Genomic DNA, 14114 nt, shown 5'->3' with positions numbered 1-14114 from the left:
ATGAGATTCAAAAATTTGAAATTTTCAAACAATCTCAGATTGAAGACACATTTTATATTAAAAGTTGTTGTGCTTGATAAGATTTAAAACTTTGTAGTTAAAATTTTTTTCATTTAAAATCATTTGGTGCTGAAATATACAAGATTACGAATTGTTGATATAAAATGATAACCGTCTATATATAATCACAAAAGATCTTGTAGTCCAGTGGTACAGAAGTGCTACATGTGCTGAAAGTTGAGTTCAAACCCCCAAAGGGCCGCGCTGCCCACCTCTGAAAATTTCCTTTATGTGGATCAACATATTTCATTAGAGATGAATGGTTAGGTTGGTCCACAAGCTAGGTTGAGCAAGAAATGAAGGCCATGGTCCACAACCTTATGAGCCTTGGATTCAGCAAAAGTATTTAGCAAAGCCTTTAGAAAAAATAACCGCCGAACACAACCATGAATGAATATTAAGGTGTCATCAGCATACTGAAGTATTGGAAAGTCTTGGCAATGGTTGAGTGCAAGTGGTAGGGTGAGTAGGCCCTGATTCTTTGCAGTATTTAACAAACACTATAACATGTCATTCAAGTTAAAAATGGCTAAACCTGCCTGTTTTAGAAAGATGTGGCTAGCCCATCCCCTTGAACAGAGCCCCAGAGATCCATTCCTTTGCCAAAAACAAGCTTATTTCAGTAAGCAGAGCCTTCAGTCAAGACACAATTAAATATTTGTTCAATCTGCCTCTATCTCAAATTGTCTTCACACAATTACAAAGTTTGCAACAGCTAATGGAAGCCACAATGCTAGAAGACAATGATGATGTCTAGTCCTATAATGGGGGTTCCAGCAAGTTTCTCCCCTCAAGAGCCTATAAAAAGCTGATTGGCCATCATCCAATCAATCCAGCTTCCAATTGGATCTGGAAATGCTTTTGTCAACCTAAACATAAAGTCTTCTGCTGGTTACTGATCAAAGATAGGCTAAGTACAAGAAATATCCTCAGAAGGAAGCATATGAATCTGGATTCTTATAACTGTGAAATCTGTGGTCTTGGAATTGAAGAAACAACTGAACATCTCTTTCTGCAGTGCCCTTTTGCTCAACAATGTTGGTGCCTGATTAACTTAACAACATCCCTGGAGCATGGGACTCTTGAAAACTTTGTTGCATTCAAAGATCAGATCAACTCGCAGTTTTTCATGGTGGCAATCATTCTCATGTGCTGGACAATTTGGCTAGCTAGAAATGAACTGAGCTTCAATGGGAACCAAGTAAGCATTCAAGATTGCAGGAGAATGTTTCTCAAAGAAACAAGACTTGTCAAGCTTATGAATTTTGTTTGATCAACGGATACCATACTTAGAAATGATCTAAGCCCTGTCATTTGTCTTATTTTCTTTGTTTCTTTTGTCTTCTCTTGAAACCCCCTGATGTAAATAACTCTTTCTTGTTGCAATAAAATTCTCTGTAGGGGCTGCGGCCCCTCCAGTTCCCTAAAAAAAAAGACTATAACAGGTCTGCTGCCAAAACAAAGAGGAGCATGTTACGAGTATATATCCCCGGCTTTAGATAACAGGGGTTCCTTGACATCCCTCAGAAAAGGTACACCTAGCATAAGCAGGAGCATCTTGACATGAGTGGCAAACTCACCACCGGTGGTTAGATGCTTGGCATGGAACGCCGCTCCACAGTTGTATGCAATGTAACAAAGCTTCTCTAACCATATGGCGGCAATCAGCTTCCAACGATCCCCTGCTTCTGCAATCTGAAGCAAGTCCGAGGCAACCCGGCGAGCTCGATCCAGCACGGGGTAGTAGTCTTCATGGAAGAAAGAGCTAGGTTTGTCGCGGATCTCCTCAACCACCGTCCTCCGATCACACGCTGCTCCAGTAGTCGTCTGCCCAAGTAGCCAGTTCGACATCTCGCGCTTGCCCCTAATGACCGCGTAGTGCCCTTCACTGCCGGCCATGGCGCCGCAATCTGCAACGAGGTACATGATGTAATCTGACAGCTCTCTGGCAGCGCCTCTCAACGCAGAGATGCTGCCGTCTACATTCTTATCGTGACAAAAATTGCTGCCGCCGTCTACATTCTCATGGTCATGGTGTGAAGAACTGCCATCTAAATGCACTTCCTGAATGGAATTGACGTCTCCATTCTCATGATCATGATGTGGAGAGCCGCCGTCTAAACGCTCTTCCAGAGTGGAACTGCAGTCTCCATTCTCATGATCATGATGTGGGGAGCTGCCATCTAAACGCTCTTCCTGCGTGGAACTGCCGCCTACATTGCCATTCTTATGCAGAGAAGAAACACCTTCTAAATGCTCCTCCGGAACCTGAATGGAGTTGATGCTGTGTACATCATCAACAGCGTCAGCTGTGACTTCGAGCAAGCATATATCCGTGACAATGTGCCAAAGAAGCGCACTTGACACGAACTCCAAACCTTTGATGTTGCTGACCTGAAGCACCTGGCGAGCTGCACTCTGGTGACGATCTTGCATTGCCTCAACGGCCCAGTGCGCCCACTGGCCACTGAACTTGCCGACTCCAATGTCCCATTCCTGCACGCGTGGAGTGGCCGCTATCTCGAGCAATTTATCTAGGACCAGCTTCTTCATCACTGGCGAGATGCCGACATGCTTCAAGGCACGCTGATCGATGCCGACCCAACGCATCGTCCGTCGTAACAGGCCCGATTCTTGTTTCTCCTTGATGCAGTCCCCGATTATGCTGTACTGCGCCATACTTGCCGACCACTCGCCTCTGCTTTCCGGATGCAGATTCCTGGCTATTCTGACCATTGCTGCGACTGTGCCAGGGAATCTTTGGCACATTGGGCATTTCAGTGGAAGAGAAAAGGTGGTGTTGTACGCCCAACATGAGGAGATAAACGACATGAAGATAGAGCATGTCTCCAGTATGATGGCGCCGACAAGTAGTACGTAGCATATGATGACATCAGCTCCATCATCTTGCCCCTTCGCCTTCGGATTCGGACCGCCGGCCATAGCCCTCACGAACAATCCAAGCGCACCTGATATTAGGGCCAGAGCGAGGATCCGGCGAAAGGCAATGCAAACTGGGACCATGTGGAAATGGCGGGTCCCAAACTTGGTGTACAAGTAGTCATAGATCAATGAGAGGTTGATCTCGGCCAACTTGTATGCCATATGGACAATGTTCTCTGAAGATTTGAACACATCCACAGCCTGCTTGATCCCATTGATATCCGCGGGCAACAGGCAGATGGAAGGGGTCATGTCCATCAAAAAATAGAGGCTTAGTTTGAAGCCCTCGGCTGCCACATGCAGGATCAACTCGAAATTTCTCTCCTGCTTCTCTGAAACAACAGTGCAGAGCTGACTGTAATACGCTTGCGTGTTCCAGATGGCGTCGCTGGACGCACGAGCGACAAGATTTGAGCTAGAGGAGTTACTTGTTCCAGGCGCCACTGAGCCAGCTCTCCGGAGTGCCCAGATTCTCTCGGCATATTTCGCAGTCCCAGAGACAAACACTAGCACCATAGGAGCCACGAGCCGACGGTCGTCTCCTTGCACTTGCCTGCCGACGGCGTAGATGGCCATTGGAACCTGGGTAGCGAGGCTCAGAAGGTGGCGCTTCCACAGCGCGTTGTCCTCCATGGAGAAGGCCGTCATGGTCTCCTGCCCACCTAGATGGAGAAGCAGGAAGGGCACCCAGAAGAGGGCGAACCGGTTGCCGCCTCCACGGAGGGTGAGGCGGCCGAGGATGTAAACCGCAAGGGAGTCAGCCGATAGGTAGGCGAGCCACAACACGACGCTGAGCGCGCGGGAGCTGTAGCGTTTGCGAAAGCCAGAGAAGAAGAATAGGAGGACTTGCAGGGAGAAACTAGCCATCACCATGCACTGGAGCTCCCACTCATTGATGAATTGTTGGGCACGCGATACTTCTGAGCTGTTGTAAGTAAATGGTAAGTAAGTTGAAGAGTTGTATAAAAATGAAAAAGAGACAAAAATATGTTCATAGCATAGATCTTATTAGTCTCACTTGCTGCCATGTTTTGATCAGCGGAGCTTTGTCCAAACGACATATATTATTAATGTAAAACAGTAATGAAACTATTAAAAAAATGTTTTAGGAGATAGCCGCTGATTAATAGAGGCGGGTATTTTTGGATGCCGTAAGTATAAATGGCCAGATGGGACGTAGGCAAACACCTTTCTCTCATATTCATCTACGTACAGTGGTGGGGATCCTAAGGTGACTCTCTCTCTTAATTGACCAGTTAAAGATGCTTCATCCTCTATTGAAACGTTAAGGGCCTGTTTGGCAACAATTTTTTTACTGATAAGTGATTCTGCTAAGTGATTCTTTGAAATGAACTAGGGAACCGAAAGGTGGAAAAAAAGTAGCTTCTCCTGATTTAAACCACACAGAGTCCCTGTATGCAAAGAGTTATCCTAGAGAATCATAGAGAAATGTTTTGATTAAGAGAATGCTTCTCTCCGGGAATCAAACTACACAGAGGATCTGGAACACGAGGAGCTCTACCAAACAGGCTCCAATAGAGGTTGGAGTTCTAAGGTGACCAGGTCTATAAATGGTGATTTTAGGATGCAGGGCTTTCTAGGCGTGCTCCTCTAAAATTCATTAACAAAGGTTGTAAGAAACATGGACCGTAGCAAGGGTTTAGTGATTTTGGTGGTTGAGTGACAACATATAATTAGTGGGGCTAACAATGTTGACTAGTATATAATGTGTTTAGTTTTTAGGATGCAAGAGAGATGGATTTGAGATCGGCTATGGTGAAAAATCAAAGAATCAACAACCGCAAACATGGAACAAGTGTACATGTTGAGGACCTTAGAAGACATGCAAAGCACCCAAGACATCTAGAAATCAAAGCCAGGACTTTGAGATGAATGAATTGGTTCTGTCTTGTGATTTCTGTATCTGGTCAAATTGATGTGGTATCAGTTCAAAATTGTAGAGATCATCATTATCTTTCTAACGAGTAAAAGATCATCAAAATCGGAGTTGAAAGCAAAAAAAATTATGCCCAAAAAATACAAAATTATGTTGTGGGTAGAATAGAGCAGTGGATTTCTCGGTAGCTACTGCTCATTTCTCCGGTGCTACTTTTAGTAAACTTCTGTGCTTGTCCTATAATTCTAGTGAGCACAAGAAAGCTCTGGTGCGAGAACTCTGGTGACCACCAGAAAATGGGTGACATGCTTTCTTACACTGGCTAGTTGTTGGCATAGGAAAGCTCCAATGGACGCAAGAGAAATTCAATGCTCACATAACAGCTAATAATGGCTAGTTTTAGTATAGGAAAGCTTTGGTGCATAGCTTCGATCCACATAGGAGAAATCGGGCGCTTAACATCACAACTTTTTTTTTTGGCTTGGGCCTATTTGTACCCCCTTCGTCAGCCATTTAAAGTGTATTAGAACTTCAAGAAGCTAGCAGAAGTGTTGAGTATGTGCTCTAGCTAGCCACTTAAGTTCTTAGTGAAGATTAGGGCAAATAGTAGAAACATTAGTTCTGAATTAGCATTTTTTTGGTGTTAGACAAGAGTTTATTAAGGTGTGCACCTCTTTGTTACCTCTGGATGCATGCACCCAGGTTGTACATTTTATAAGGGATTCTAATCTTGTGATATCACACACCAATCGAACTTGTGCCGAAGGTGATTGAGGATGAGAGGCTTTTGGCATTTTGGCCCTCCACAGTAAATACGCTTGTGAGCAGTCTAAGAGAGGTCACACGAAAACTCACTTGCGTGTGGGAAGGAACATGGACTACCATGGAGTTACCCGACCATGGAGCTTATTAGCCCTTGTAAGGGTCTATATGGAGAACTAGTGGAAAGCGCGAGCTTTCTGATACCTCAGGAAAAAATTATCATGCAAGAGTTTGCATTCTCTAACTTAATTTATGTTTCCATTTTAATGTTTGTATTCGCTTTATCTTCCTAGTGAAGCTTGCTAGGTTACTTGATAGGATTGAAATCTAGGGTGCAAAACTCTACTTTGTTAGAAGTAGTAATACATGGGAAAACCTAGTGCACATCTAGATAGAAATTGTGTAGGTTTTTACAAGTGTTTTTAGGACTTAGTTTTTAAGATATAATTCACCACCCTATTAGGCATCATGGTCCCTTTAGAGGTAGCACTCTCAAGCGGTTTGCCTCTACAAATAGTTATTTGAAAATTTATTATTTTTTCATATGAAGATGGATAAGATGAATTTTATAACAAAATTATATAGTTGATGTGATATACAACTTTATGGTTGACAAGTTTTTGAAATTGGAACAGTCTAGAGTCTCAAAAAATTGTTTCAAGTTCTTAGATTTTGAAATTTAAAGTTTTACAAACTATTTCTGATGTAGATATGGTCTATACAAAAATTGTAGGTCACAACACGATCTACATCTTTGTAGTAGAAAAGTTTATGATTTAATTCATTTATAGTCCTAAATATGGCCTTTTAATTTCTTGTATTTTAAAAATAAAATATTAGAATTTTCAAATAACCCTTGATTTGAGGTTTGTTTAGAGTATCAAATATTAATTTTAAGTTATCAGATTTTGAGATTGAAAATTTCTACATATAAAATTTTGAAACGCGTGCCAATGGTGTCTAGCCAGGGGTGGTTGTCATGAGATTTAGAAAAATATTTTGCTATTTGTTTCAGCCGTTTTTTAGTTTTCTTAAAATCATTAACAGACGTGGCCATTATAACTCAACGACCTCTGTAAAGTGATCCATATATCAACATAGATCATTTTGACAGAGGCGTGGTTGGCTTACCTTCCTTTTTGAAAACTAAAAACACTCACCTCCACAAATAATTTGTGCGTAGTAGTGTGATATGCTCTGCTCAAGGATATAGTAAAAAAATACAATTGAATGACAATAGTCCTAGTGCATCAAGACAAATTTACCACATTTTTTTAGCTTAGGCACAAAATTAGGATGGTGTCAAGCACATTGTAACACTTTGTACTGTCCATAACATGTTCCCCTTCTACTACCTCAGTCTAAAAAAGAAAACCATTCTAGTTTATGCTAACTCATGATATACTAAGCTTTATCAAATCTGTAAGGAAAAGTATCAATATTTATAGCACAAAATAGATATACTATAAAAATATATCCCATGATATATAAATCTGATTATACTTCTTTGGTATCATAAATACTTATACATGTTTAAGAACTTCATCAACCTAGAGGTCACTTGACTTAGGATGAATATAGAAAGACTTTCCTTTTATGTTGGAGGAGTATTGAAAAATATGATGAAGAATCACTTAAAAAAGAGATAAATATATTGCTAACAGATTCATTGATTACAAACAACTGGCCTATTGATGGTACATCCATGGCGGTGTTAAGAATGAGGCACAATTATAAAGTTGAACTACCACTTAGGGAAAGTAGACTATTAGTGCAAGTGAACGGCCTCATTGCAAGTCATACAAGGCTACATATAAATTTGTTGATGTAGAGAGAGATGCGAAAAGGAGGTAGTGGTTGCATGAAGTATGAGTACACATGGTCGATATGTGCACATGGTTGGTATGTGCGCATGTGGTGGCGGCTTGCCTTCTTTTGGACAGATGAATTCCTCATGGCTTTGCTTAAATCCGTGCTCAAGTTTCTCCTTCTCCAAATCTGAATTTCACTTTTTAAGTGATTTCTGGAGCAATTTTGTCTTTGTGATTTTTGATCTATTGCTTTGGCTGAGTTGTAGGCTTCATTTTGGTGTGTTTTGGGACCCTCAGAACTTGATCAAATTGTGGTTTGAAGCCAAGCACCTATCTCTAAAGTTCCAATTCCCAAAACTTCCCTTTTGGAACCTACTTTGGTGAATTTCTTGAAGATCTTTGAGCTAAAGTTTTCAGGACATGCTTAGGCCTTGGCCGCAACATATTTCCAATGAGCACTTTCTAATCCTTCATTTGAAGAAACTTGTTAAAATCCTAATTTAAGAGTGGAAATTCAAGATTTCCAAACATGCTTTGAGCTTTTGCGAACATATGGTGGATATGTGCCCATGTGTGCGGATGATGAGTGGTTGTCAAGAGATGATCTAGCTTTGGTTTAGCGTTGAGACTAACCATAGCGTGAGTAGAGTGTGTGCAACATGTCTCTTGTCTTTGTAATGTGCACGTGTTGAGCGTTGAGGCAATCGATGGCAATGGGGAAGGTTATGCGAGTTTGTGCCAATGGACTAGGATCGGTGAAGGACAGACATGTAGGAGGTTTGGACCAAGGGACTAATGGCTGGAGGATGGATCATGGACGGCTGGCACTTGGCGATGCCAACAAGCTAGTGTACTTGTGAGGAAATGTAGACAGTGTTGACCAAAGTCAAGATGATGGTTGACCAAGTCAAGGCAGGTGAGCGAGGACTTCATGATCGGGTGGTCAAGGACGAGTGTTGACACACATTGAGATCATGGAGGAGGCGTAGCGGATATGCAATTCTAGCTAGATTTAGCAGTTTTGGGCTCAACACTGCGGGAGACGGGTTTGCCAGGTTTGGGCCTCAGAACAGAGGGGATGATCTCGGGGCGGCACCGTGGCATCATCGGAGAGCTTGCATTGAGGCGAAGCATCTTCCTCAAGGAATCATGGTCATCCAGTGTTTGGAATTCAACTTGGACCATTTTGCCCCTGTGCGTGGTTTAGGAAAAAAATATATAGCGGTAGTCTTAGAATGTGTAATAACCCTATAAATAAGGATAGAGGCTGCCCAACTCTCCCATCTAGGTCATTAGCATAGGCTAGCCAAGGTATTCACTATTTAGGAGATCAGAAGTTGAGAGGGGTAACTACCTTTTGCTTCTAGTTTTTTATCTATAAGACAGAGGAGAAGGGTAGAGGCTAGACCATGTCTTTTTCAACTTGTTCCTGTTCAAATAAATCAAGTTGACCTCTGGTCTTTGAATCAATTCTCTCCTTTTTCTCTTTTGTCTTCGGTTTGGTGGTTTCCGTTGGATTTTTTGTGATTTCTTCATTCTAAGAACTTGTGTTTGTTTGGCCTTGATCTAAAGGTGTTATGATACCTGAGGAACGTCTCTAGCCACTGGTTTTGGTAGAATCTTCACAAGCACAAAGATCTGAGATTATGAGCTTTTTGGAGAAAACCTCAAGTTGGAAGATAGTTTTCAAGATCTGCTTTGATTGTGAGTGTTTTGAGGTTTGATCTTTTGGGAATAGGTTCACAACTAAAAAATGAGTTCAGTAGGGGGGTTTTCACCTCCTGGTTTCCTCAAAAAACACCCTTAGAATCTTGTGTGCAAATTTTGGTTCAAGTTGGACTCCGTTTGGATCAACTTCGCCCTTTGGCCAATTGGCTTGGGCTTCTAGAGGCCTGAAAAAGCAGCGAGTCCAGTTCAGCAAACTGGCTAAGCTGGCTCACCAAACCAGCTAGGCCGGTTCCTCAGATCGGCCAGGCCGACTCATATGCAGCACATAACAAAACCGGCCAGGCCAGTTTGCGAACTGGCAAGGACGGTTTGGCCACAGGAGGTCGAGTGTTGGTTGCGTTTCTTGCTTCCAAACTATTTTTCTACGGTGTTGCTTTTGTATCTTCTCCGCGATGTTCTCTGAGTATCTCAAAGTGCATCTAGTCACCAATTGCCTGTGTGGTCTCAATTTGGAGTTTTTGGGTCTTTGATAGCTTTGGGGTTTTGTTTGGGACATAGGCTAGTTTCTTAGTTGAGAAATTTGAATTGGCTTCTGTTTACCCCCCGCTGGTCGCCTGCTCGGTCCTTCAGCTTTTTTTCAAGATCTCTTGGGGGTATCTTGACCATGTGATAGGGAAGCTGTGTGGAAATTTCTGTGTCATTTGGACTTTGTTTGATAGAGTTATTAAATTTTCCTTCTAAGTTTGGCCTACTGAAATCTGTGAGTGTGGAACTTCTGTGGCGACGAAGTTCCACACTCAACTATTGAACTTTTGCACTCTTGCTGACTGTTGATCTGGGCTTCACTTCTCTTTTCTTCTTTGTTTCCTTAGTGTTTTTGAGCCATATCTGGTGAATTATAAGGTCATCTTGTCACTTGTTGGCATGTGTGACCTAAGTGGTTAGAAGATAAGTGTTCCTGTATGACTTTTGGATATAGGCTAAGTTCTTTCAAAGAAGAATTTTGATTTGCTCCCATTTCCCCCTCCTCCCGTCGATGTTTTGGTCCTTCAATTGATATTAGAGCTCGTTTGTTCGGAGGCGTGCTGCTGGACCTAATAGTCCATGACCTCAAGGTGTGCATGCCCGATGAGGTCCTAGTCATGTCTCATATGGCTATGGACCTCGTGACAGTGAAGTTGTGTCATACACTCCTAACAGACCATGCGTTTTCCTATCGCGTGGTGATTGCTTTCCTCCTTTGGGACATGGAACGTTTGGTGGTTTTCCTAACCCATTTCTTGAACAAATGGTTTTACTAAGCCCGAGCCAGAGCTGCATTCTCCTGCGGACGCTATGCACATGCCTTTGTCAAGGGTTCAACCCCCGCTTCAAGTGTGGTCATCGGAGGTGAATAACATCTGTCTCCATGCCCTCATCTCTTCTTTCTCTCTATCCATAGTGGTCACCAGAAGGAGACTGATCCTGACCGTGGGGCTGCGCATCCTGGTACCCCTTGTCGTGGCGGCATCTTCACCACGGCTACCTCTCGACCGTGGGCCTACGCATCCAGGTGATGTCCCTGCTGTGGTGGCGACTGCACTCACGGATGTTCGCGTTGTCTTGTGGAGCGTTGGTGTGGAGGATCCCAGATGCCCCACCACCAGAGGAGGTCAGCTTGGAAGGTTGTGGATAGTGCCAGGAGTGGGCACTATTGGATCTCATTGGGCCCTGCGGTCACTGTGTTTTGTTTTATTTTTCTGGTTGACAGAGACGAGCACTATTGATCCCTTGTACTTTGGTGTTTAAAAGAGACGGTATTACTGCCACCTCTGATAAATGATTTTGCCTGCCTCTATAGTTCTGTTTTTTGTGCCAGTGTATGTCAATTGTGATGTGAAGTGTCATATATTCTTATGAACTGAGTAAAATGAGGTAATGCAACAACTATAGTGCACCGATTTAACAAGATGACATTGAAGGTGTGAAACACTGGCAATAACTCCGATGGTGATACCTAAGATATTTTTGTTGTATCCACCACTGGTTAGAGATAGCAGTGCATAGATGTGCCAGGATTATATTCTAGAAATCTAGATTATGTAGCATGAAGGGGATTAAGAGATTTCGAGACTTTGTGTGCCAACTTTGATCATCTGCCATACTATCTCCTCCGTCTGAATGGTGTATATTTTCTAATCAGAATTCCAAAATCTTTAACCTTTTCAAACAAATCTTAATAGAGATTGTGTAGATTTTTATGTGTAAAATTGACCGTAATTTTTATAGATTCTACGTACTAGTCCAGTTCCTCGCAAACTAGCAATAATGCTTCACCCACGTTATCCGTTCGCACACGTCTAATCGTCTAGCCGTGCCCGTCACCTCTAAGGCCGGCCCCAACAGGGTAGCTCCGACTTATCTGACTTAGGACTCTTCCGCTTCGCTGAAAAAATAAATTAAAATACTGTTTCAACAAATTTATTAAAAAAAACATTATTTCAACTAAAAAAAGTTAAAAAAAATGAATTAGAAAAGAAACGAACCATGCCTTAGGCTCAAAGCCGACGTGGAGGGGAGAGAGCTCGGAAAACACGACGCTAGCGACGAACATCTCGCTAGGCTATATGCACGCGTCCCGAGTATTGGCTCACTACGTGAGCAGCTGCGGCGCTTCACTCACTCTATGAGAGGGATCAGTAAGAACTAAAAATTTTTGTGCAGTATTCATCACATCGAATCTTACGACACATGCATAGAGTACTAAATGTAGATGAAAAAAAACTAATTACACAGTTGGGTGAGAAATCGCGAGACGAAACTTTTAAACCTAATTAGTCCATAATTAGACACTAATTGCCAAATACAAACGAAAGTGCTACCGTAGCCAAAACCCTAAATTTTTTGGATCTAAACGCGCCCTAAAAACACCTGAGAACTGAGCGGTGGCTCAGATGGCTAGGATCGCTGGTGTGCGTCCTGCTCGCCCGCTTTCGAAGCCTGGCTTCGACGCCGGTGTCTCACCCAGGAACAGTAGTTTTCTAAATAATTTTAGTTGTCTCTCGCGCAGACGTGCCACAATGGTCAAGTGACGTGTCCGCTACACTCGAAGTCTGGTGATCTTCGAGTATCTCTCAGCTACGTTCGTTGTCTAGGTATAGTTGTAGGTTTATTCGTATATCGTGTGTGTGAGGTGTGCGTGTGTGGTGGTGTGTCTCTGTATCCGAACATATTCTATATATATCTTTGACCAATGATTCTTCAAATTTTATATAAATTCACGACATAAGATTCATGTTTTTGGATTTACTACACGAAATATTTTTATAATCTATAATTCATATATCGTGAAACTATAAGATTTTTTGAAATGTATAGTTAAACATAGTTAGAATAAGCTATTGGAAAAGGAGGGCGCTTGCCTTTCGATGCTGAGCTGCTTCCTCGATCTGAGCAGGTAATTTGTCTTGTTAGGCCAGTCTCAATGGAGAGTTTCACCTCCCAGTTTCCAACACGTGAAACTTTGATATGAAACGGGTCTCTCCCACAGTGCAAAGTTTCATGGCACGGTTTCATCCCTTATTTTACTATTCACGGGTCCCACCTATCCCTATCATCCCTCTCTTCCCCGCGTGGTCCCGGAGAAGAAAAGTCGCGATGAAACGAAGGAAGGGCCTCAGTGCAGGTTTCACGGCGTTTCCAAAGTTTTGGAAACAGTGCGGATAAGTTTCATGGCCATGAAACGAATCTCTTCTCTCTCCTCCCAGTTTCATGCAAAAACTGACGTGGCACCTTATTAATTGTGCATGAAACCCCCCATGAAACTCCATTGAGACTGGCCTTATACTTTATTGAGCAGTGGGTGCATGAACCACACACCCCACGGACGACGACTCATCACTAGACGAACGAACCAATCACGACTTGGTCAGTCTTCGCTTGGAGCCTTCTCGATCTAATCGCTAGTATTCGACGACAAATCCTAGTCCTTTCGTTTTCATTGTCCGCTTCCTCCCCAATTATTTTTCAAATAGTGTCCGGAGTAGATTCGTTTGAGTCTGGATCTAACCATGCACTCAATAACTCTATCAGCGGCAGCTCAGGGCGCCAATTGAGGCACCATGAAATGGAGTCAGTTTTGTGCTCGTCGTGCCAAATTTCTCTTGTCGTGCCTGATTTGTTTGGGAAAGCCAAAATTTGGCTTGGCCACATAGGGCTTAAAAACCAAACGTACCATTAGAGACGGCTTCTTGCTACTATATTACACAGAGAAGCTTTTCTTTTTGACAATATTACACAGAGAAGTTGGAGTGCTGGTAAAGTTAAAAAAGAAAACTGACCCCTAGTTCAGTTTGAAAAGACGCATAAAAACTAGGAGGCTCGGAGAGGGTGCTTGGGAGTTTGGGCCGGAGGAGAGAGCACGGTCGATCGGCTATGTAGGCATGCTGGGCTGCTCCCCGTTCCCCATTCCTCAGATCCGGATGCGCGTTTGGAAATAGTAACAGTTCCAAAGGAAAGCTTATATACCGTAACTAAATGCATCAAAATGAAAGTTTGTTTGTTACCTGCGTTGCGTTGATTGAAGGACGCCAACTTCTTCGAGTTCTCTGAGAGCCCTCATGTCGTTACTGGAGCAGCAGATGCGGAAAAGAAAGGGATGAAGGGACAAATTTGGCTGAGGGCTATCGTGCATCCTTTCATCCAGACGTGGTTTTCATTAATAAAGGGAAAACGAGGGGAACTGGCAGGTAGCATGTCCCTCTCTGGCACTGTGAGAGTTGACCTACAGCACTAGACATTTCTGCATCCTACATTAAATGTTAATCTTGACAAAGTGCAAATCCAACATGGGGGTGTTAGCAGCTAACGATCAGTTAGCTAAGGCCGCTCTTAATGGTAAGTTTCATGACATAGTTACTAGGACTGCCACATCAGCTTTTATATCGGTAACTGTGACGACATGTTTTATCTAGATGAAACTCTATGAAACTCTC

At 42.8% G+C, this 14114-nt stretch overlaps 1 protein-coding gene across 4 annotated transcripts; it reads right to left on the bottom strand.

Annotated features, from left to right (window-relative positions):
• Positions 1-715: 715 nt before the first annotated feature.
• LOC136505152 (uncharacterized) lies at positions 716-13806 on the bottom strand. 4 transcript variants are annotated; one of them, XM_066500263.1, is made up of 4 exons: positions 13686-13806; positions 11667-11804; positions 11421-11566; positions 716-3928 (listed from the first exon to the last, which is right to left on the bottom strand). In XM_066500263.1, the coding sequence occupies exon 4, from the start codon at positions 3874-3876 to the stop codon at positions 1534-1536; it is 2343 nt and encodes a 780-aa protein (XP_066356360.1). In that variant the 5' UTR covers positions 3877-3928; positions 11421-11566; positions 11667-11804; positions 13686-13806; the 3' UTR covers positions 716-1533. The 4 variants fall into 4 exon arrangements, with proteins under 4 accessions (XP_066356360.1, XP_066356359.1, XP_066356361.1 ...); XM_066500262.1 differs by lacking the exons at positions 11421-11566; positions 11667-11804 and having other exon boundaries at positions 716-3335; positions 3432-3928; positions 13686-13789; XM_066500264.1 differs by lacking the exons at positions 11421-11566; positions 11667-11804 and having other exon boundaries at positions 716-3923; positions 13686-13794.
• Positions 13807-14114: the final 308 nt, after the last annotated feature.

This window comes from Miscanthus floridulus, chromosome 14 (genome assembly GCF_019320115.1).
Source record: "Miscanthus floridulus cultivar M001 chromosome 14, ASM1932011v1, whole genome shotgun sequence".
Lineage (NCBI taxonomy): Eukaryota > Viridiplantae > Streptophyta > Magnoliopsida > Poales > Poaceae > Miscanthus > Miscanthus floridulus.
This window is presented reverse-complemented; position numbering and strand designations above follow the sequence as displayed.

Bases quoted from the DNA above. Each gene is read 5' to 3' on its own strand.
- LOC136505152 (XM_066500261.1), bottom strand. From the start codon at position 13,741: ATGAGGGCTCTCAGAGAACTCGAAGAAGTTGGCGTCCTTCAATCAACG. The intron at 3,929-13,685 runs GTAACAAACAAA...TACTTACAACAG, and splicing joins CTTCAATCAACGCAACGCAG to CTCAGAAGTATCGCGTGCCC.